This window comes from Aotus nancymaae, unplaced genomic scaffold, assembly GCF_030222135.1.
Source record: "Aotus nancymaae isolate 86718 unplaced genomic scaffold, 86718_ANA_hifiasm-v0.15.2.pri h1tg000064l_0, whole genome shotgun sequence".
Lineage (NCBI taxonomy): Eukaryota > Metazoa > Chordata > Mammalia > Primates > Aotidae > Aotus > Aotus nancymaae.
In genome coordinates this window covers 4,593,614-4,618,040 of record NW_026988478.1, presented here as the reverse complement: position 1 = coordinate 4,618,040, position 24,427 = coordinate 4,593,614, and the positions used below count along the sequence as shown (strand labels likewise).

Below are 24,427 nucleotides of genomic sequence, written 5' to 3'. Positions count from 1 at the left end.
ACTCTCCAGAACGAGACCCCACGAGAACAAATGTGTTATCCTGGTAGCTGACTTATCACAGGACACGGTTTACCCCTTTCCTGCAGGCCCTGACTCTTGTCACTGGAAAGGACACTGAGGCACTGGCTCCAGGCCGTACTTCTTCATGTTTCTGTGCTCCTGACACTTTCTGGAAATACAAAGGGGATTTATCTTCATGTGGGTGACTCAGAACTGGAGAAGCCCCTCCATCTTGACCTGAAATCAAAGCCCAAGACACTAAAGCCAGAAGAGCAGATTCTAGCCTGGGCAGGAAGCCTGGGAACACTAACAGCTTGGGGGGAAGGCACCTGAGCCCAGCACAGTGGCAGCAAAACAAGAACCACACCAATGGATTTCCAGTACTTCTCTGAGGACCTGGCCCACATTGTGGGCCACGCTGTCTTCCATCCACATGGAGAAACACTCCCCTCACCACCACTTTACCAAAGAGGAAACTGAGGCACAGAGGAATCACAAGACAGGGGGCCAATCAAGTCACGCAATGTAAGGGAAAAGACCCAACTTTCCAGACCTTCCACTCCTACGCCCTGTTCTTGAACATACACGGGGCTTGACTCAGACCACTAAAATGATAGTGTCCTGGAAATGAGGATGAGCAAGGGGAAGATTCTGGAAAAAGCCCCCCAAGCGTTTAGGAAGCACAGCTCTTTCAATCACTGCTGGGCAGTGTGGCAACTTCCGCTCCAGAGCTAGCCCCTCACTTTCGCTCTTGGCCACGTCAATAAAGTTTCTCTTTCATGTGAGTTCTCTGATGTGTGATAAAGTTAGAGCTGTTGCTGAAGCCTTTGCCACACTCGGGGCATTTGTAGGGCTTCTCCCCCGTGTGGATTCGCTGATGTATAATGAGGACTGAGTTCCAGCTAAAGCCTTTCCCACACTCGGGGCACCTGTAGGGCTTGTCTCCCAAATGCGCCCTCTGGTGCATGACCAGAATGGAGCCCCGGCTGAAGCTCTTGCCGCACATGAGGCATTTGTAGGGCTTCTCGCCAGTGTGGGTCCGCTGGTGCACTACGAGCTGGGAGCGCTGGCTGAAGCACTTCCCACACTCGCTGCATTTGTAGGGCTTCTCGCCCGTGTGGATCCTCTGGTGCTTGAGGAGGTTGGAGCTCCAGCTGAAGCTCTCCCCACACGTCAGGCACTCGTAGGGTTTCTCCCCCGTGTGCATGCCCTGGTGTGCGATCAGACTGGAGCTCTGGCTGAAGCTCTTCCCGCACACCCCACACTTATAGGGCTTCTCCACCATGTGGGTTCTCCGGTGCGTGGCCAGGTTGGAGCTGCGGCTGAAGCTCTTCCCGCACTCGCTGCACTGGTAGGGTTTCTCTCCCGTGTGAGTTCTCCGGTGGGTGATGAGGGCTGAACTCTGGCTGAACCTCTGCCCGCAGTCGGTACATTTGTAGGGTTTCTCTCCTGTGTGGATCCTCTGGTGCCTGATTAGGTTGGAGTTGTAACTAAAGCTTTCGCCGCATTCTTTACATTCGTAGGGCTTTTCTCCAGTGTGGATCCCCTGATGCGTGTTAAGGCTGGACCGGTTGCCAAAGCTCTTTCCACACTCGGGGCACGAGTAGGGCTTCTCTCCCGTGTGGGTGCGCTGATGTGCAATGAGGTTGGGGCTCCTGCTGAAGCTCTTGCCACACTCGGCACACTGGAAGGGCTTCTCCCCCGTGTGGATCCTCTGGTGAGTTATGAGGTTGGCGCTCCGGCTAAAGCTCTTCCCACAGTCCCTGCACTTGTAGGGCTTCTCCCCGGTGTGAGTGGTTTGGTGTCTACTAAAGTTTGAACCGTCACTAAAGCTTTTTCCACATTCGTCACATTTGTAGTATTTCTCTCCTGTGTGGGTCCGCTCATGTGTGATGAGGTGGGACTTCCGGCTGAAGGTCTTCCCACACTGGGGACATTCATAGGGCTTCTCCCCCAGGTAGGTGCCCTGCAAGCCTATGAGCTGGCCAACTTCCTTGTCCTGGGAGAGCACCTCCCTGAGGTCCTTGCCTGGGGTGTGTCCCTGGGGCCTCCGGGCGCCAGCATCTCTCTCAAAGTCACTTTCCCCATCGGAGTGCTGAGCGCTTTCCTCTTCACGCATTTCCGAGAATATCTCATGGGATTCATCCTCAAACATGTCTTGATTACAGGTCTCCCCATTTTCACTCTGTATCTCAAAATCTGAAACAATGAAGAAAAACATACAATGTCTACTCAACTCCCTGTCGTGACGACAAAAGAAAACTAAGGGGGAAATGCATAAAAATTTAACTTCAGTCAACACGAAGAGGCTAGGAAATCCTCAAAGCCTTTAATACCCAGGTTTATTATACCCAAAGGAGTATCAATCGTTCTATTATACAGATACATGCATGCATATGTTCACTGCAGCACTATTCACAATGGCAAAGACAGAATCAACGCAAATGCCCATCAGTGATAGACTGGATGAAGAAAATGTAGTACATATACACCACGGAATAATATGCAGCCATAAAAAGGAACAAGACCATGTCCTTTGCAGGGACATGAATGGAGCTGGAAGCCATCATCCTCAGTAAACCAACGCAGGAACAGAAAACTAAACACTGCATGTTCTCTCTTATAAGCAGGAGGTGAACGATGAGAACACATAGACATGGGGAACAACACGCTGGGGCCTGCGGGGGAGACAGAGGAGGAGCATCAGGAAGAATAGCTAATGCATGGTGCGCTTAACATCTAGCTGGTGGGATGATCTGGGCAGCAAACCACCATGGCACACATTTACCTTCGTGGCAAACCTGCACATCTGCACATGTACCCCTGAACTTAAAAGTTGGAGGAAAAGAAAAAAACAGGCTTATTTCATTCTAACTGGTTATTTAATCGTCAGGTCTCATAATCTTTGTGGCAATCACCCAGAATTTCAAAGCCTTAAAGATTTGGGTTCCATGTTCCCACTACCTGTGTTTTTACCAGGAAATGAGGTCAGGCGGGAATTATAAAGGACATCACCAGAGTACCTACCCAATTACCCCAACACTCACTATAGTGCCTCCTGCTTGATTCAACGTAATGACTGAATGAATGAGTGCTGGGATTATAGGTGTGAGCCACCGTGCCCAGCCTTTTTTTTTTTTTTTTTTGAGACAGAATCTCACTCAGCCACCCAGCCTGGACAGCAGTGGCGAGACCTCAGCTCATTGCAACCTCCACCTCCTGGATTCAGGCAATTCTCCTGCCTCAGCCTCCCGAGTAGCTGGGACTACAGGCACGCACCACCATGCCCAGCTAATTTTTGTATTTTTAGTAGAGACGGGCTTTCACTATGTTGGCCAGGCTGGTCTCGAACTCCTGACATCAGGTGATCCACCCACCTGGGCCTCCAAAGTGTTGGGATTACAGGCATCAGTCACTGTGCCTGGCCTCTTAGTGATATTTCTATTATTAAAGCTAATAAACTTTATTTAAAGTTAGATGCTCTGCCGGGCGCAGTGGCTCACACCTATAATCTCAGCACTTTGGGAGGCCAAGGTGGGCGGATCATGAGGTCAAGAGATCAAGACCATCCTGGCCAACATGGTGAAACCCCATCTCTATTAAAAATATAAAACTTAGCCAAGTGTGGTGGTGGGCGCCTATAATCCCACCTACTCAGGAGGCTGAGGCAGAAGAATCACTTGAACTCTGGAGGCGGAGGTTGCAGCGAGCTAGGATCATGCCACTACATTCTAGCCTGGCGACTGAGACTCTGTCTCAAAAAATAAAATAATAAAGTTAGATGCTCAATTAATTAAGTTTCTGTAACTTAAGGTAAACTTCCACGTACGAGCATGGTAAAATTGGACAGGCCTTCGGTTAAGACAAGGTCTCAGTCTGTCCCTGAGGTGGGAGTGCAGTGGTGTGATCACAGCTCCCAGCAGCCTTGACTTTCTGGGCTCATCTGACTCTCCCACCTTAGCCTCGAAGGTAGCTGGGATTACACAGCTGTATGCACCATGCCCAGCTAATTTTTATGTATTTTTGTGGAGATGGAGTTTTGTCACGGTGCCCAGGGTAGTCTCAAACTCCTGGGCTGAAGTGATCCTCCTGCCTCAGCCTCCCAAAGTGCTGGGATGACAGCCGTGAGCCACCGTGCCTGGCCATAAGATCACATTTAAAGTTGAAAACAGGGATATAATTACACTCCATGCTTCCACATGCTGCTGGTAATCTGTGGGTTCATAGAATTGCCCTCCAGCCCCACCCCTCATCCCTAGGGGACAGATACAGGCATGAGGGGCGCAAGGCATACTCTGACTCGGCAGGGCCAGGAATTCTGTGCTTCCTCAAATTCCTGCAAGATAGTTTTTTGTTTTTTTTCTTCTGAGACGGAGTCTCACTGTGTCACTCAGGTTGGAGTGCAGTGATGCAATCTTAGCTCAGTGCAACCTCCGTCTCCTGGGTTCAAGCAATTCTCTTGCCTTGGCCTCCTGAGTAGCTAGAATTACAGGTGCCCACCATGACTCCTGGCTAATTTTTGTATTTTTAGTAGAGATGATATTTTACCATGTTGGCCAGGCTGGTCTCGAACTCCTTACCGCAAGCAATCCTCCTGCCTCAGCCTCCCACAGTGCTGGATTACTGGAGTGAACTACTGTGCCTGGCCCTGGAAGACAGTTTTTTGGCAAGTTTTGAGCACAGAGCCCTGCTATCATCTCTATTCTAGAAGGACCTGCAGGCCAAGGCCCTGATCTGTTTTCAGCAAACTAACATGCCCAAAAACATTTTTGGGAGATGATTTTAGTAATTTTCTCTTCTGAATAGGTAACATTAGCTACTAAGGGGTTTTGCTGTTTTAAAGTCAGAACTGGTTAGCTCTCAAAGGAGCTCGGAAGCAACGAGGAAAACAAGTAAAAATCCAATTTTATTTCAGTGAGATCAGAAGATAAAATTTGCAGACACCAAAATACATGTCAGGGCGTCCCAAAACAGCAGACTGGGTAGAAGCAATGAGGAAGGAAGCGCATTGAATAAGCATGGAGAGCCCTGGGGTGGGAGGGAGCGGATCTCAGAAAGCTCAGGCAGAAAATCACTTCCTGTGTTTGGGAACTGGGATAAGCAGGGCTGGCTTCTTTGGTTCAGAGAGGCAAAGAGGTGAGGCTGCAACTGGAATCACACAGGGCAGCCATGTATACAGGAAGCTGTTTCTGGAAAGCAGAGAAGAAAAGAGCCTTTGACCCATGCACATTAATCCAAGATTTTTTGGTTTTGTTTTGGTTTTTTTTTTTAGATGGAGTCTTGCTCTGTCGCCCAGGCTGGAGTGCAGTGGCACAATCTCAGCTCACTGCAACCTCTGCCTCCTGGGTTCAAGTGATTCTCCTGCCTCAGCTTCCTGAGTAGCTGGAGTTATAGGTGCACACCATCAGGCCTGTCTTATTTTTTTTGTATTTTTAATAGAGATGGGGTTTCCCCATGTTGGCCAGGCTGGTCTCAAACTCCTGACCTCATGGGATCCACCAACCCTGGCCTCCGAAAGTGCTGGGATTAAAGAATTGAACCATTGTGCCCGGCCTGAGGAATTATTATTACTGAGAAAAGTGATCATTTCCACCCACAAAAATAATTAAATGAAGCAACTGCCTTTGTAAAGGAATACCACAGAGAAGAGCCTGAAGAACGGACGGCGAGACGACAGGAAGAGATGAAATGTACACTGGAGGAACTCAGGAAAGGAGGGAAAATCACCCAGAGACATGAAGACAACATAAGCAGCAGCACTACGGGAACAGGCATCTTGGAAAGCACAGAATGGGAAAAAGAGGATGAAATAAGAAAGCAACGGCAGGAAACAGAAACAATAGAATAGGTTAAAAGGATTAAAAAGAATGATAGAGGACCGGCGTGTTGGCTCAGGTCTGTAATCTCAGTACTTTGGGAGGCCAAGACAGGCAGATCACTTGACCCCAGGGGTTTGAGACAGCTTGGGAAATGACAAAACCTCATCTCTACAAAAAAACAAAAATTAGCCAGGTGTGGCTGCACATACTTGTGGACCCAGCTACTTGGAAGGCCAAAGCAGGAGGACTGCTTGAGCCCAGGAGGCAGAGGCTGCAGTGAGCCGTGTTTGCACCACTGCACTGCAGCCTGGGTGACAGTCAGATCCTGCCTCAAAAACAAACAGGCCAGGCACAGTCGTTCGCGCCTGTAATCCCAGCACTTTAGGAGGCCGAGGAGGGCAGATCACGAGGACCAGTCTGGCCAACAAGGTGAAACCTCGTCTCTATTAACAAATATAAAAATGAGCTGTGCGTGGTGGCGCGTGCCTGTAATCCCAGCTACTGGGGAGGCTGAACTCAGGAGGTGGAGGCTGCAGTGAGCTGAGATCACGCCATTGCACTCCAGCCTGGGTGACAGAGTTCTCAAAGAAGAAAACTAAAACAAAGGAATAGAACTAATCTTAAAGATAGACTCGATAAGGATATAAGAACCCGTGAAAGGTATACCATGGGCCAACAAAAACCAGCCCAGGGTGGCTAACAGTGAGACCAGTGGACAACAGCAAAAGGATAAAATCACTTACAAGGGGGCAAGAAAATCAACTGGTTTCAAGATTTCTCTCTATTCATGCTGGGCATGGTGGCAGGCACCTGTAATTCCAGCTACCCGGGAGACTGAGGCAGGAGAATCGCTTGAACCCAGGAGACAGAGGTCATGGTGAGCGGAGATTGCGCCACTGCTCTCCAACCTGGGCAACAGAGCGAGACTCCGTCTCGGCTGGGGGTGGGGTGGAAAAAAAAGATAAGATTATTGACTAAAATTGGAAGGGAGCAGGACTATCTCTGTCAGATGTTAAAACATTATGGAATCTTGGCCGGACACTATGGTTCACTCCTATAAGCCCAGTACTTTGGAAGCCTGAGGCAGGTGGATCACCTGAGGTCAGGAGTTCAAGACCAGCCTGGCCAACATGGTGAAACTCCATTTCTGCTAAAAATACAAAAATTAGCCAGGCATGGTGGTGAGCACCTGTAATCCCACCTACTTGGGAGGCTGAGGCAGAAGAATCACTTGAACCTGGGAGACAGAGGCTGCAGTGGGCCAAAATCGTGCCACTGCACTCCAGCCTGGGCAACAGAGCAAGACTCTGTCTCAAAAACAAAAATAAAACCATTGTGAAATCTTAATAATTAAAACATTAATAGACAATCAGACCAAAGAAACAAAATAAAAACTCCAGAAACAGATTCAATAGACATGTGAATTCAGAATACAAGTGGCACATGGATAGACAGGCCAGGAGAACAGAAAAGAGAATCTGTATAATAAGAATGAAAATTTAGCATACAATATGGTTGGTCTCTTAAATCCATGGAGAAAAGACACAACATACAATAAATTATGCTGGAAGAACTAGTTAGGAAAAATTGGAAAAATTCAAATGGAAAAATTCAAGCTGGACTCAGAACAGGACAAATCCCAAATGGATCTAAGATTTTTTTTTTTTTTTTTTTTTTTTTGAGACGGAGTTTCGCTCTTGTTACCCAGGCTGGAGTGCAATGGCGTGATCTCGGCTCACCGCAACCTCCGCCTCCTGGGTTCAGGCAATTCTCCTGCCTCAACCTCCTGAGTAGCTGGGATTACAGGCACACGCCACCGTGCCCAGCTAATTTTTTTTGTATTTTTAGTAGAGACGGGGTTTCACCATGTTGACCAGGATGGTCTCGATCTCTTGACCTCGTGATCCTCCCACCTCGGCCTCCCAAAGTGCTGGGATTACAGGCGTGAGCCACCGCGCCCGGCGGATCTAAGATTTAAATGAAAATATGAAAGAATTTCTTTAAAATCGGGAGCCTTTAAGTGTGATACTTAATCTGTAGGGCTATCTTCTTTTAAATGTTAAGTCTTTTGAACTCCCAGGTATTACAGACGAGACAATCAATGAACGTATCCTATAAATCACCTTATTCCTCCCAACCCCAATTTTAGTTAGAATACCATTTCTACACTGCTGTATAACATAAATATCATAAACCTCACTACAGAGGGCCCTAAAGTAGAATCGAGGCCCAATAACCCCCTCACTGTACTGCCCAAAGACCAATCCTATTCTTATGAAGACAGCTGTAATCCAGCGAAGACCAAAGGAGGGTTGGGAGTTCTTCACAAGTTGCCCTCTGAGAACAAAGAGACACAGGAGCCATTCTATTGGCCAGAAAAGAGCGGCCCTTCAGGTGATCTGCCCGCGAAGGGTCTCCAAATGGGAAAACATCACTGAGCTGGGAAGAATGAGGAATCCCTGGCCCCCTCCAGGCTCCCTGAGCAAGGTCGGTCCCCATGAGGTTCAGAGCACGGAGCACAGAACGGTCAACGGCAGACGAGTCCCTCCTTTATTTACTGTGGCCAATTTAGAAAATGAAAACTCAGAAACTGGTTTTGGGCAGATACAAAAATAATATTCTCACCATGTTGTGAATGGAGATGAGATGGTGGCAGCTAGAAATTTTTTTAAAGGAATTTTACTGGTAGAAATGCCCAGAGGAGCATACTCTGTGGATATGACCGGATGCAGGGAGGCGGCTTCTGGGGAAGCAGACTTGTGAGCAGGAGGCTGGATGGCCCAGACACCCACTTTGTTGTTGCTGTTGTTTTCTGTTTTGTTTTGTATTTTTTTTTTTTTTTTTGAGAAGTCTTGCTCTGTTGCCCAGGCTGGAGTGCAGTGGCACGATCTCAGCTTACTGCAACCTCCACCCCGCAGGTTCAAGCGATTCTTCTGCCTCAGCCTCCGGAGTAGCTGGGATTACAACCACCACACCCAGCTAATTTTTGTATTTTTAGTAGAAATGGGGTTTCATTATGTTGGCCAGGCTGGTCTTGAACTCCTGACCTCAGCTGATCTGCCCACCAAGGCCTCCGAAAGTGCTGGAATTACAGGTGTGAGCTACCACACCTGGCCTGATCCAGTGATTTTCATTCTAGGTATATAACTCCCCGAAATTGAAAGCCCAGACTAGAACAGATATTTGTGTATCATGCTCATGAATTATTCACAACAGCCAAAGGCGCAAACAACCCAACTATCCATCAACAGATGAATAAACTAAATATGGTATATACATACAGTGAAATATACTTCAGCTTTCCAAAGGAATTAAATTCTGACCCATGCTTAAACATGGGTTGACCTCAACCTTGAGGATATTAAACTAGGTGAAAAAAGCCAGACACAAAAAGACAATACATTATGACTCCTCTTATACAAGGTATGTAGAGTCTTCAAAATCAGAGAAGGTGGAATGGTCGTTGCCAGGGGTTGGGGGAGAAGGGAATGGAGAGTTCTTGTGTAATGGACACAGAGTTTCAGCTTGAGAGGAAAAAGTTCTGTAGATGGATACCAGCGAAGATTGCACAACAATGTGAATGTACTTAACGCTACCGACCTGTATTCTAAAAATGGTTAATTAAGTTTTATCTTATATTTTGCCATAATAAAAAAATAATATATGGGCTGGGCATGTTGGCTCATGCCTGTAATCCCAGCACTTTGGGAGGCAGAGGCAGAGGCCAGGAATTCAAGACCAGCTTGAGAACCATAGTGAGACCCCATCTCTTTCTCTTTTTCTCTTTTTTTTGAGACACAGTCTCACCCTGTTGCCCAGGCTGGAGTGCAGTGGCATGATCTCTGCTCACTGCAACCTCTGCCTCCCAGGTCAAGAGATTCTCTGCCTCAGCCTCCTTAGTAGCTGGGACTACAGACACATGCCACCATGCCCAGCTAATTTTTGTATTTTTAGTAGAGACGGGATTTCACTACGTTGGCCTGGCTGGTTTTGAACTCCTGACCTCAGGATGATCTGTCCGCCTTGGCCTCCCAAAGTGCTAGGATTACAGGCATGAGCCACCGTGCCTGGTCTAGAAACACTCTTAAATCTTATGTCTCCTAGGCACAATGATAGTATCTTGCTTTAATTGGCATTTCCCTGATAATTCCTGAGGTAGAATATTTTTCATAATTTTTAATTCTTCATTTCTAAATTGCTTGTTCATATCTTTTACCTTTTATTCTACTCAGTTGACTTTTCTTATGAATTTGCAGAGGCAATTGTAGACCAAGGATTTTAACTGATAATCTGTTACATTACAGACTTGGATGCAAATATTTCCTCCTAACGTGTATGCTGTCTTGTGTTTTGTTTTATTTTTTTGGTTTTTTTTGAGACGGAGTCTTGCCCTGTCGCCAGGCTGGAATGTAATGGCGTGATCTCGGCTCACTGCAACCTCTGCCTCCCGGGTTCAAGCGATTCTCTGGCTGATCCTCCTGAGTAGCTGGGATAACAGATGCCTGCCACCACGCCTGGCTAATTTTTGTATTTTTAGTAGAGACGGGGTTTCACCATCTTAGCCAGACTGGTCTTGAACTCCTGCCCTCATGATCCACCCACCTCAGCCTCCCAAAGTGCTGGGATTACAGGCATGAGCCACCGCGCCTGGCCAAGTATGCTGTCTTTTAACTTGATTCACGGTATCATTTTTTATATGAAAGACTTCTGTTTTAATGAGTCCAAGATAGCTTTGATGATTTCTGTACTGCTTATTCACAATTCGTACTTGAATTGTGAGTGCCTAGGGGTTCCTGTCAGACAAGCATGGAAGTCCTTCCCGCATGCTAACATTATAAAAATATTCTCTCATATGTCATTTCAGATCCTGTCTGGCACAGATCTATAATCCATCTGGGATCTATTTCTGTGTAACTTGTAAAGCAGGGATCTATTTCTTTGTAAGCTGCAAAGTAGGTATCCAATTTTAGTTCTTTCAAAATGATTTGACTAGTGTCCAAAAATCATTCACTGGAACAGTTCCTGAAGGGCCACAGGACCTCTCCCTTTATCTGTCAGTGGACAAAACCAGCCACTGTAGCTAGATCCAAGCCAATAGGCCTTGTATTTCTCGCACCTGCTGCGTGTGCTCTGGCCTCACGTGCATAGCACACATTCCCATGGCCATTCACAGGGCCCTGTGTGTCCTCACCTGGCCACAGACCATACCAGAATGAACATGGGAAGACTCACGTCAATAGGAGGATAGACCTGAATTTGCTGTAATTTATTTGTAACAATTAAATAAACTGTTCACAATCTTTGGTGCTTTGATGTGTTTGGCTCAAAATCCTTCTCCAGCCCCTCCTGCCTCACTGTGAGCTAGCCCTGTGTCTCAGCAACATGCTCAGAGCCACTGGTCTAAAATAGAGAAGCGATTCCGATACGGGTTATGCCCAGTTCCATTCTCACTGGGGCTCTCCGCATTAGAGCGCTGCCTTGGCAAGCCCAGTGGAAACCTGAACATCCCTGAGAGACTCGGAGCATCGTTCCCCCTGAACTCTGGCTGCTTGAAAGACTAACAGCTGATAAAAATAGCAATAGACTGTTATCAGGCGAGATGAATGACTGCCAAACATTTCAGTTATAATATTATCTCTCCCTAAGAGTTCTGTCTGGTATACTTTTCAAATATTTGAGTAAATTAAAAGGAATTTTGGGGGGCCTGTAATCCCAGCACTTTGGGAGGCCAAGGCAGGCAGATAAGGTCAGGAGTTCAAGACCAGCCTGGCCAGCATGGTGAAAACCCGTCTCTAGTTAAAAAATACAAAAATTAGCCAAGCACAGTAGCAGTTGCCTGTAATCTCACCTACTCGGGAAGCTGAGGCAGGAGAATCCTGGGACGTGGAAGCTGCAGTGAGCCGAGATCGCGCCACTGCACTCCAGCCTGGGCAACAAAGTGAAACTCCATCTCAAAAAAAAAAAAAAAAAAAAATTGGGCTGGCTGAGCACAGTGGCTCACTCCTGTAATCCCAGTGCTTTGGGTGGCTGAAGCAGGAGGATGGCTTGAGGCCAAGAGTTAGGTTATAGTGAGCTATGATCACACTAGTGTACTTCAGCCTGGGTGACAGAGTGAGACTTTGTCTCTCTCTCTCTCTCATACATACACACACACACACACACACACACACACACACACGTAATTTTGTTCTGCAGCTAAGAATTATAGCTTATATACTTTTGCAACCCTCTAACACTTTCTACTCCCTTTCTAGCTGAGACAAATGAACGTATGTGTTCCTTTGTGGTCATTGAGGGAGCACTGTGCTGGCGCGGCAAGCTCATAACCAATCACCTGCTGCCTCTACGGCCAGATGATGCTGAGGACGGCTGGAGAGGTCAGCTATGACTCACTCAACCGCTGGACAAGAGTAGGCCTGAAGTTCGCAACCTCTATTCCTCTCCCGGGTAGTGCTTCTCAAACCTCAGAGCATAGGAATCACCTGGAGGTCTTGTCAAATGCAAATCTGCTTCAGCGGGGCTGGGTGAGATTGACAGTCTGTCTATCTAACAAACGCCCAGGTGAGCCCTGGGCCGATGCTGCTGGCCCCCTGACCACACCCTGAGGAACAAAGCTCTAAGTGGTCTTCACACTTTGCTGCATAACAGAACCACCTGGGGTGCTTTCAAAAATCCCTTGCCCAGGCCGTACCCCATACCAATTAAATCAGAAAATCAGAATCCCTGGGAGTAGGCTCCAGGCCCCCAGGTAATTTTAATGTGTGGCTGAGTTTGAGAACCAGAGGTCTCATGCAGGCATTGTCAAACTGGAGTCCGAATCAGGATCACTTAGCGGAATGCTGGGCATCACCCTCAAAGTTTCTTTCTCTTTTTTTTTTTTTGAGACAGAGGTCTGTTGCCCAGGCTGGAGTGCAGTGGCGCAACCCCGGCTCACTGCAACCACCACCTCCCAGGTTGAAGCAATTCTCTTGCCTCAGCCTCCCAAGTACTTGGGATTATAGGTGTGCACCACCACACCTGGCTATTTTTTTGTATTTTTAGTAGAGACAGGGTTTCACTATGTTAGCCAGGCTGGTCTCGAACTCCTGGCCTCGAGTGATCCACCCGCCTCAGCCTCCCACAGTGCTGGGATTACAAGCGTGAGCCACCATGCCCAGCCACCTTTAAAGTTTCTGATTCAGGAGTTCTAGGCTGGGGCCCAGAGGTTGATGATATTGAAGAGAGAAGGAGAGGGAGTAGGGTGGGAGAGGAGGAGGAGGGGGAATGAAAGGGGAAAGAAAAAAGACAGGTTCCTCGTCTTCTGGGATTTTACACGTTCCTAGAAGAAATAAGACAGGCATTCATATAAATGGAAAACAATGCACTATGATAAAAAAAGCCAAGAGAGAGAATCCAAATGTTCTGGGGGAGATGACTTCTAGCAGAGGTGATTAGAGGTGCTTCCAGGTAGGTAGAACTGGGGAGGGCTTGGCGGGGGGAAGGGACGGAGTTTAAGGACAGCTTTTATGAAGAGGATCTCCAAGGGTGGGCACTCAAAGAACTGGGACTTTATCACACAGATATGGGACAAGGCTATTCCAGGCCACAAATCCAGGAGCAAGGGCCAGGCGCAGTGGCTGATATCTGTAATCCCAGCACTCTAGGAAGCTGAGATGGGCAGATCACCTGAGGTCAGGAGTTCGAGACCAGTCTGGCCAACATGGTGAACCCCTGTCTACTAAAAAGACAAAAATTAGCCGAGTGTAGTAAATCCCAGCTACTTGGGAGGCTGAAGCAGGAGAATCACTGAACCCAGGAGGCGGAGGTTGTGGTGAGCCCAGATCGTGCCACTGTTCCACTCCAGCCTGGAGGATGGAGAAAGACCCTGTCTCAAAAAAAAAAAAAAAGCACTGTCTGTGTTTAAGAAACAGCAAGATTGGGTCTGAATGGAGTGGGGGTAGAGCATGGTGGGGGTGATGGGTCAGGGTGGGAGCAGGCTGCAGGGGAGGGCTGGGCCAGGTCCCACAGGGCCCCAGATTCCAAGCAGAACACAGAGGTCATGCTTGATTTGGTAGATCCTGGGAAACTCATGAAGGTTTTTTTTTTTTTTTTGAGACAGAGTCTCGCTCTGTCCCCAGGCACCAGGCTGGAGTGCAGTGGCACAATCTCGGTTCACTGCAACCTCCCCCTCCAGGGTTCAAGCAATTCTTCTGCCTCAGCCTCCCGAGTAGCTGGGACTACAGGCGTGTGCCACCACACTCAGCTAATTTTTGTATTTTAGTAGAGACGGGGTTTCACCATGTTGGCCAGGATGGTCTCAATCTCTTGACCTAGTGATCCGCCCGCCTCGGCCTCCCAAAGTGCTGGGATTACAGGCGTGAGCCACTGCGCCCGGCCGCTCATGAAGGTTTTTAAGCAGGAGCACCCCATCACTCTGGTAGGAGTGGAAGAACTGTGATGAAGGGGCAGAGGCTGAAGACTGGTTCAGTTTGGCAGCTGCTCCAAGAATTCAGGTGAGAAACTCCAGGCACCTGGATTAGGGCCGGGCATGGGGAGTAAAACGTCCTCAGGAAACAGTCACACGGAGAGAGAAGCTCTGCCTTAAACTATTAACACAGGTCTGGTCTTCATTGGAATCAGAAGATATTTGAATCATGAGTGCCTAGAGGTTCTTGTTAGAAACACATTAAACAACCAACGACTAACCAGGCCTGGAAACGTCCTGTGCTGGACGATTGTGTCCAAAGGTCCCAAGCTGGACAAACAGAAGAGGTCAAACGGCCTTATGTTGAATAAATGTTTGAGAAGGGATGAAGACAATGCAGGGACTCCTGTGACAATCATGAGGAAGGTCAGGGGCGTTTGTTAGACAAAGACCAACTAAGACAATCTCAGAGGCAGAAGTCAGGGGACAGACAAACCCACATGTCTGGGAAGGTCCCCATCTCAGGTGCCCAGTTAAAGATGAAAGGCACAAGGCCGGGTGCAGTGGCTCACACCTGTAATCCCAGCACTTTGGGAGGCCGAGGCGGGCAGATCACAAAGTCAGGAAATCAAGACCATCCTGGCTAACACAGTGAATCCCCATCTCTACTAAAAATACAAAAAATTAGCCAGGCATGGTGATTCACGCCTGTAATCCCAGCTACTCAGGAGGCTGAGGCAGGAGAATCTCATGAACCTGGGAGGTGGAGGTTGCAGTGAGCCAAAATCACGCCGCTGCACTCCAGCCTGGGTGACAGAGCAAGATACCATCTCAAAAAAAAAGAGAAAAAGAAAAAGATGAAAGGCACAAAGCCTCTGCTGCAAACCGGATGAGAAGGGCTGTCATCACCTCCGACACCTGCTGAGAACTGAACCTCTGCTCAGTGCCTCCCCAGCCAAATAACAAACAGCCTGAGGCCTCTCCTCAGCCCTCTACCACTCTCCCCTCCGCCCTCTACCACTCTCTCCTCGGCCCTCTACAGCTCTCTCCTCCGCCCTCTACCACTCTCTCCTCCTTAGTATCTGACTGCAAATCCGCAAGTTCATTACAAACTGGTCACCTCCACCCGGAGGCACGCAAAGACAGCTGTAAAATAGGATGACAGGTTTGCTTATTCTAGCAGGAGGAATAAAATTCAGTTATTTTTCAGGGCCAAAGAAAATCAAGTACTTTGCTTCAAGCAAAACTGAGATCTCTATGCAGAAAGAGAGTTCTGGGCTGGTAATGGTGACTCACTCCTGTAATCTCAGAACTTTGGGAGGCCAAGGAGGGCAGATCACAAGGTTGGGAGTTCAAGACCAGACTGGCCAACATGGTGAAACCCCATCTCTACTAAAAATACAAAAATTAGCCAGGTGTGGTGGCGGGCGCCTGTAGTCCCAGCTACTCAGGAGGCTGGGGCAGAGAACTGCTTGAACCCAGGAGGCGGAGGTTGCAGTGAGCTGAGATCGCCCCACTGCACTCTAGCCTGGGTGACAGAGCAAGACTCCATCTCGAAAAAAAAAAAGACAGATCTGAGTTTGAATCCTGGCTACACCACTTCAGCTGTGTGAACTTCCTGGACTTGCATTTCCTATCTGTGAAATGACAATGCCACCCACTCACAGGATTCTTAGTGAGATGGACAGGCATGAGCGTGCCCAGGGCAGGGCTGGGTCACTGCAGACCTTCGCTGTCAATCCCTTTGTCCAGAGGACAGCTTTCCTCGTTCTCCCAGTCCCTGGCAGTTGTCAGAGTCTCCGCCCCAAACCCCCTTCAGTTTCCTTCTCTTCTCTTCCCAGTCTTCTGAATCCTCCAGGCCAGATGCTCTGGAGTTAGTCACTGTCTTAATTCCAACTGCATCCCCTCCTTTCAACATCCACTAAGAACTGTCACTTAGAATCATAAATCTTGGCTGGGCGCGGTGGCTCACGCCTGTAATCCCAGCACTTTGGGAGGCCGAGGCGGGTGGATCACGAGGTCAAGAGATCGAGACCATCCTGGTCAACATGGTGAAACCCCGTCTCTACTAATACAAAAAATTAGCTGGGCACGGTGGCGCGTGCCTGTAACCCCAGCTACTCAGGAGGCTGAGGCAGGAGTATTGCCTGAACCCAGGAGGCGGAGGTTGCAGTGAGCCGAGATCGCGCCATTGTACTCCAGCCTGGGTAACAAGAGCGAAACTCTGTCCCCCCCAAAAAAAAAAAAAGAATCATAAATCTTGCTTCTGCCTGGTACAAAGGCACATGATCTTAAGGGGTCTCTGGGGATCATAATCCTGCTCATCTTCCAGGGTGGTGACGATTGCATGAGTTTTCCATATTAGATGCTAAGCATATTTCCTGGCTTGCAGAGCGAGCTTGGGGAATGCTAGCCATTGTGACTATCAGCTCTTTCTCACATGTGTCCCATCTGGGGCCGACCCCCATCGCTGCACACCCGATGACGAGGCAGCTTCCTGGCTGCTCTCCTGCCCCTAGCCTCTCCTTACCCTAATCAAACCTACATCCTGTTGCCAAACTCTGCTTCCTCCCATGCCCCTTGGGCACTAGGTCAAGAACCAGCTGAGGCCAATGACATTCAGTCCGCGCCCTCACCCACCCTTCCCCCAAACTACCTCCTACCACTTCCTAAAAACACCCTTGCCACTCCAATCAGCCAGCCCTCCTGTCACCGAGAGGTATAAACCACCTTGGCTCTGCCCTTCCGAGCCTCTGCTCAGCACAGCCCCTCTCAGCTGCCCCACCCTACTCCCTTCTACAACCTCCTGCTTAGGTGTCACCTCCTCCAGGAAGCCTTCTCTGACCTGACCTCTCCTCTCCACACTCCATTCTCTGAATTTCCATAGTTCTCATCAGCACAAAGGACTCATCAGCTATATCCTATGAGTCCTGAGGCAGCCTTTAAGGCACAGGCACATCTGAAGCAAATATTTGGTAATCAAGTGAGTCCAGTTTACAACGGAAAACCAGGAGGGAGACGGAGCAGTTAAATGGCATGCCAGGATCCCAACGCTTTTGAGTAACATGGGGAGCAAACAGAGCAACTACTGCAAAGAGCTCAGGTTTGAAATGACTATTTTAAGAGCCCGGGATGACTTTATACCACAGAAAGTCCCTAGTTATTAGCTGGTTTATTTGTCATTTCTCTTGGTTTCATAAAAATAATCACCTTGAGGCCGGGTGCAACACTTTGGGAGGCCGACGTGAGCAAATCACAAAGTCAGGAGTTCGAGACCAGCCTGGCTTACGTGGTGAAACCCCGTCTCTACTAAAAATACAAAAATTAGCCAAGCATGGTGGCGCATGCTTGTAATCTCAGCTACTTAAGAGGCTGAGGCAGGAGAACTGCTTGAACCCAGGAGGCAGAGGTCGCAGTGAGCCAAATCGTGCCACTGCACCCCAGCCTGGGCAACAGAGTGACATAGAGTCTAAAAAAAAAAAATCATGTTGAAAACATCAGATTGTTTTCTCTAATTGCAGGAACTATTTGGATGTTTCTTGCACGACCTAGTGAAGGTGCCAGGCGGTGGTTCGTATGAGTCTCCAGCTCCTCCCCATGATAACTTCCATTAGCTTCCCAACCACTCCAAATAAACACAGAAGTAAAAACTGTGCTTACTATGCAAATGTAGCTCTAAGCCCCTCCCCCACTGCAGTTCAGGAGCTGACATTGCACACAGGGAGGACACTAAAAGGCCGATGAACACGCTGACTACCTGCAGACAGAGCAGAGGGATGGCGCTGGCCCCCACTCTGTCCTGAACACCACTGTATCCTCCTCTGAAACATCACACTCCTCCATCTCCCGCCCTCTCCCTATGAGGTTCTGCATCTCACCACTGTCCCGAAGGGTCTGGGTCAAGCCTTCCACCAGGGCCACCGCCTCCTCGCTGCTTTCAGGCCGATGTTCTTGTAGCCAAGCCTGAATTTCCTTTGGCAGCACAGTCAACATCTGCTCCTTGGTGTGCACCTCTGGCCTCAGCCAGCGCCGACAGAGCTCTCGGAGGCGCCCGAGCGCACCCTGCGGTCCCCCGGTTGCCTCCTCCTGGGGGCTGCCCTTGCTGGCACTCTGGGGAAAGGGCTCAGACTCAGGGCCATCCTCCTGCAGTACAGCTTCCTGCACCCAGGAGTCATCCTCCAGGATCATGGTGGTGACCTCCTCCTCCTGTCTATCTTCCTCTTGAGGCACCTGGACCAAGGGGCTCAGCGGAGCGGTCACTCTGGGGATCTCTGCAGCCATCACCCACAGTCCTGGGGCAATCACTTAGGCTTCAGGCCTTGACCCTCAGTCTTCTCCAGCCAGGCTCTCGGGTGAGACACTTCCCCCCTCAAATCTCAACAAGTAGTCCTGCTGAGAAACAAAAAAGAGAACCATAATCAATAGTAGACTGTCCTAAAGCAATCTAACTCACAAGAGCCCAGGTCAGCCGGGCGTGGTAGCGCGTGCCTGTAGTCCCAGCTATTCAGGAGGCTGAGGCTGGAGGATCTCTTAAGTCCAGGAGTTCTGGGCTGTAGTGAGCTATGCCGATCGGGTGTCCGCACTAAGTTCGGCATCAATCTGGTGACCTCCCGGGAGCGGGGGACCACCAGGTTGCCTAAGGAGGGGTGAACCGGCCCAGGTCGGAAACGGAGCAGGTCAGAACTCCTGTGCTGATCAGTAGTGGGATCGCACCTGTGAATAGCCACTGCACTCCAGCCTGGGCAACACAGCAAGACCCCGACTCTAAAAAAAAAGAGCCCAGGTCAGACCACCAAGTGGTCCTTACATAATCAACAGACGTTTCCTGTTCCTCTTAAAGGAAAAAGAGCTTATTCCTGAAAACATCTCTCTGTGGTAAGAGAAGTTAAGAAGGCTGGTTGTGGTGTCTCACACCTGTAATTCCCAGCACTTTCGGAGGCCGAGTTGGGCAGATCACCTGAGGTATGGTGAAACCCTGTCTCTATTACAAATACAAAAATTAGCCAGGTGGCCTGGCACAGCGGCTCACACCTGTAATTCCAGCACTTTGGGAGGTCGAGGTGGGCGGATCACAAGGTCAGGAGTTCGAGACCAGCCTGGCCAACATAGTGAAACCCTGTCTCTACTAAAAAATACAAAAAAAAAAAAATTGGCCGGGCATGATGGTGGGTGCCTATAGTCTCAGCTACTTGGGAGGCTGAGGCAAGAGAAACTTTTGAACCCAGGAGGTGGTGACTGCAGTGAGCTGAGATTGCACCACTGCACACCAGCCTGAGCGATACGGGCGACAGAGCAAGACTCTGTCTCAAAAAAAAAAAAAGTATCCCAAGCACAATAAAATACGGTGTTGTTCCTTCCAAAACACCGAAGAACGAGTATCAGAAATGCAAAGTTCCCGGAAAAACCCCGGACTGAAATGCTGAGGACTCTCATAAGTCAGTTTCGACTTGCACTGTGTGACCAAGACCTAACAGACGACTAAGTCACTCAATCTCAGTGACCACCTAATGAATAGAGATAACAACACTCATGTTTCTGTTGTTACAGGGGCATCTTAGGGATCGGCAATGGATCAGAGGTCAAAGCTCTTTGAGCTTCATTGGAAGAAAGGCAGTATCTCAACAGCATTACTACCATACTTCAAGTATGAAGTTTAAAGCATGCCCACACTCTCCAATCCAGCCTCAGCCCCTCAGTAATTTATCTTAATAAACATCTTTGAAAAAAGAAATTTATTCGCAAGGACACAAAACCACAACACTATCTCTAATGCCAAAAAATTGAGTCCTTAAAAATCCAGCAGCTGGGGAATGGCTAATAAACTATGACACATCTGTAGAGTAGCATGTATCAGAAACTGTGCTATAGGCTGGCTGTGGTAGCTGGAATCCCAGCACTTTGGGAGGCCAGGGCAGGCAGATCACTTGAGGTCTGGAGTTCTAGACCAGTCTGGCCAACATGGTGAAATCCTGTCTCTTCCAAAAATACAAAAATTAGCCAGGCATGGTGGCAGGCACCTGTAATCCCAGCAACTCAGGAGGCTGAGGTAGGAGAATCGCTTGAACCTGGGAGGTGGAGGTTGCAGTGAGCCGAGATCGTGCCACTGCACTCCAGCCTGGGTGACAGAGTGAAACTCAGTCTCAAAAAAAAAAAAAAGAAAGAAAGAAACTGTGCAATTAATAATGGCTGCCTTTGGGTGGTCATGACAGGGAAGGGGCTCAAAGGAGCCTTCTGGGATGATGGAAATTTTCAATATCTTGACTGGCAATGGTGGCACAAGAGCAAACATATGAAATGTAAGACCTGTGCATTATGCTGAATGTTTTTAATATTTTAAAAATTAAACAAAGATTATTAATCATTAATGACTTAAGATAATCCTTCTGACATGAAAATAATGGATAAACAAAATCAGCAGGGCAGAAAAACCATAGACATAGTAAGTCCCCAATTCCCTTTAAAAACGAACTCATGGCCGGGCTCAGTGGTTCATGCCTGTAACCCCAGCACTTTGTGAAGGTGAGGCGGGCGGATCACCTGCGGTCAGGAGTTCGAGACCAGCTTGACCAACATGGGAAACCCCGTCTCTACTAAAAATACAAAATTAGCCATGCGTGGTGGCACATGCCTGTAATTCCACCTACTCAGGAGGCTGAGGCAGGGGAATCGCTTGAACCCAGGAGGTGGAAGTTGTGGTGAGTGTGAGATCACTCCATTGCACTCCAGCCTGGGCAAGAAGAGCGAAACTCTGTCTCAAAAAATAAAAATGAACTCACAGGAAAAAAGAACAGGACGGCAGCTACAAAATATTGAGAACAGTGGAATTGCAAACGACTTAAAATAAATATTATAAAAGCAATACAAAATTATTTTTTAGGCCAGGCGCTGTGGCTCACACCTGTACTCCCAGCACTTTGGGAGGTTGAGGAGGGAAGACGGCTTGAGGCTGGGAGTTCGTGACCAGCCTGGGCAACAGAGTGAGACCCCGTCTCTACACAAAGAAAAAAAATTTTTTAAATCATTACTACATCATAAAGACTCAGATAACATCCCCCTCAATAAAAAGGGGGGAAAAGTTGACAAAAGCTAAAAACAAAACAAACAAAAAATACACAAAAAGAAAACAAAAGCTAGTGGGAAAACAGAAGCTCTCAACGTGTATTTTCTCAAATGACTAGAAGAAACACTGGCATACGGTATAAGAGAACTCTTCCTACTTCGGAGCCGGGGAAAACTGTGCCGGGTCAGCTAATTTGCCATCTGTCTTGGGGCACGACACGCCCCCTCTGAACCTCAGTTTCCCCATATGTAAAACGCGTAGGCTGCGCGGGATGTCGTCAAATGCCCCTTACCGTCCAAAGCCTGCGCTTCCCAGTGGGAGACGCGTCAGGAACGGTTCGCTGAGCGGAGCCCGCGCGTAAATCCGGGCTGCTGGGCCCTCGGGACACGGAGCGCGACCCCGACGCCCCTCCCCCAGCAGGGCAGCCGGCAGCTGGCTCCAGGCCCTCTACTCCCTCGCCTCGAGCTATTGCCCGGAGTCCGCGCGGCTCCAGGCCTGCTTCTCCGGCTCACCTCTCGGGAGTCCAGGTCCTGCTCTAGCGGCTGCTCCGCGTGCAAAAGCGCCCCCGGGCTCGGCCCGGCCCCTCTGGATTCAACCCGGCTCAAGCCCGTGGGGCACCGAGAACAATGGACGGGAGAGGCCCGCCCACCGCCGCGCTCATTGGCTGCCGAGAACGAACCTGGAAATTCTGCCTTTCTATTGGCGGAGACGGCACCCAGCCAGGCAGCGGGCGGGAGGTTGGGCCCAAGGCATTGTGGGAGGTGTAGTCCGCTCGGAGACGAAACCGGACTGGGGTCCCTGGAGCAGGGTTTGGGGCTGATAGCTTGGCAGTGCCCGCGGGCCAGAGGCAGGGAAATCCGCGGACTGACCGTCAGGTCCCCAGTGTTGGCCAGAGCTGTAACCGGAGACAAGCGTTTCACTTATCTGAGCCCTCCGTATATTTGTTTATAAAAAGTGAAAGTTGGATGGACGGGCTTGAAGGTCCTTTTCAGCTGCGAACCATGAGGCAAGGAATATTGTTAGGCACCCCCGACCGGCGACAGCGGACCCTGGACAGGAAGGGAATCCATGCGGGAACAAATCCTCATCGCCCAAGCCTGGTGCCTCTCCCGCAGTTTGCAGCTGTACACCTGCACCCGGCCTTCTCACACCCCTTTGTTTTCGCACGTGGTATTCCCGTGTTCGGAGGAACGCCCTGCCCCGCCTCCTCTGCCGTGGAACTCCCATTCTTCCAGCTCCTCCTGGGTGGAGCCTGCCCTATCATCGTCGCTTCGCTAGGCAGAGATGCAGCCCCTGGCACACCTGTTGGACGTCTCTATTAAAGAAAAGAATATATATATACACACACACACACACACATATACATACATACATACAGAGAGAGACAGGATATATATTTCATAGAGACAGGGTCTCCATATGTTGCCCAGGCTGGCCTCAAATCCCTGGGCTCAACCGGTCCTTCCTCCTCAGCCTCCCAGAGTGCTGGGATTACAGGTGTGAGCCACTGCACCCAGCTGACGTCTCCATTTAATATTGATCGCCGCGTTGCTTACTTGGTAATCTCAGTACTGGGAAAGGGAGGTTGCCCGGGAATGGGAGGCTGGCCTATTTGTGTTCTTTGGACTGGCCCTGTTGAAGAAATGGCTGCCCCAACCCTGCTTGAAAACAGGTGAGACACTGCCTGGAAACTCAAGTGGAAAATCTAAGAATGGAGAGAGACACCCTTAATGGATAGAATAGTTGTGTATGTTTGCACAGAGCAATTACTGGAAGCACATGCAGTGAAATGACTGCATTTTATTTATTTATTTATTTGTTTTTTGAGACGGAGTCTTGCTCTGTAGCCCAGGCTGGAGTGCAGTGACAAGATCTTGGCTCACTGCATCCTCCCCTGTCAGGTACAAGTGATTGTGATTCTCCTGCCTCAGCCTCCTGAGTAGCTGGGATTAGAGGTGTGTGCCATCATGCCCGGCTCATTTTGTGTATTTTTAGTAGAGATGGGGTTTCATCATGTTGGCCAGGCTGGTCTTGAACTCCTGACCTCAGGTGATCCACTCACCTTGGCCTCCCAAAGAGCTAGGATTACCAGCATGAGCCATGTGCCCAGTCCTTTTCCCACTTTTAAATTGGATTTATTTGTAAGAGCTCTTTTTATATTAAGAAAATTATCTCTTTGTCACAGCAGTTGCTACTCTTTCTCAGTTTGCTGTTTGTTTTCTGCCGGTTTATTAAATATAGAAATTTGAAGTTTTATGCAGTCAAATTTGTTAATCTTGTCTTTTTATAGTGTCTGAGTTTTGTATTAGAAAGTCCTTCGCACCACGCCAAAGATTATGTGAAATTCACCTGTTTTTCATTAATTAACTGCTTTAATCCAAATACAGAGATGCAAAGTGAAGTTCAGCTAGTGAATTTTATCCAATGCCCTGGTAACATCTTTATTAGCCCAGTCTGACCGCATGCAAACAGCACCACCTCCAGGCCAGCCTGAGAAGTCTGAACTAAGCCCCGGGATGCAGAATTCCGGGCCACCACCCCTCCAGGTGATTTTTGGGTTGTATAACATTGTATTAACAAAGATGGGTTTCTCCACGTGTCCATCCTACGAGGAATGGACATTTACACAAAAGGGAAACGATGCAGGGGAGGGTGGGGACGCACAGCTGGAACTTTTCAGCAGCCCGAGTTCATTTACCTCTGTTCCTAACTCATGTCAACTTTTGACCACAAAACTGGCACTAGCTTGTCACTGGAGAGTCCCAGAGCAGCCGTCTCCTCTGTGTCTGATTCTGGAAAGCTGGTCTTTGCCATTGTCAACTATCCTACATGAGACAGAGAAAGTCACATTTAAGACCAATTCATGGCATACTGATTCTACTGAGATGGGCCCTGGTGGCCAAGACAGTACCCTAAGATTGGCCTGCTACATCAAAGCAAGCCCAGAAACACAGCCGAGTTCAAGACTGCTCCCCCGAGAGATTCCTTTTCTCCACTGGCCAAACCACAGGAGTGAGAGAGGCTCTGTTCCACCAGGAAACATTCTTGGTTAAAAGCTTAAGAACTAATCTGGCTAATTTAAATAAAAGAGACTTATTAAAAGACTGTCAGGGAGCCGACGAATCAGGCTTGAGAACAGTTAGG

At 48.8% G+C, this 24,427-nt stretch overlaps 1 protein-coding gene across 4 annotated transcripts; it reads right to left on the bottom strand.

Annotated features, from left to right (window-relative positions):
* Positions 1–415: 415 nt before the first annotated feature.
* On the bottom strand, positions 416–21,922 carry ZSCAN2 (zinc finger and SCAN domain containing 2). 4 transcript variants are annotated; one of them, XM_012449114.2, is made up of 3 exons: positions 21,796–21,881; positions 18,102–18,612; positions 416–2,199 (listed from the first exon to the last, which is right to left on the bottom strand). In XM_012449114.2, the coding sequence occupies exons 2-3, from the start codon at positions 18,502–18,504 to the stop codon at positions 761–763; spliced, it is 1,842 nt and encodes a 613-aa protein (XP_012304537.2). In that variant the 5' UTR covers positions 18,505–18,612; positions 21,796–21,881; the 3' UTR covers positions 416–760. The 4 variants fall into 4 exon arrangements, with proteins under 4 accessions (XP_012304537.2, XP_012304528.2, XP_012304541.2 ...); XM_012449105.2 differs by having other exon boundaries at positions 18,102–18,615; positions 21,796–21,877; XM_012449118.2 differs by lacking the exon at positions 21,796–21,881 and adding an exon at positions 21,576–21,615.
* Positions 21,923–24,427: the final 2,505 nt, after the last annotated feature.

Bases quoted from the DNA above. Each gene is read 5' to 3' on its own strand.
- ZSCAN2 (XM_012449114.2), bottom strand. From the start codon at position 18,504: ATGGCTGCAGAGATCCCCAGAGTGACCGCTCCGCTGAGCCCCTTGGTC. The intron at 2,200-18,101 runs GTGAGATGCAGA...TCATTGTTTCAG, and splicing joins CCAGACCCTTCGGGACAGTG to ATTTTGAGATACAGAGTGAA.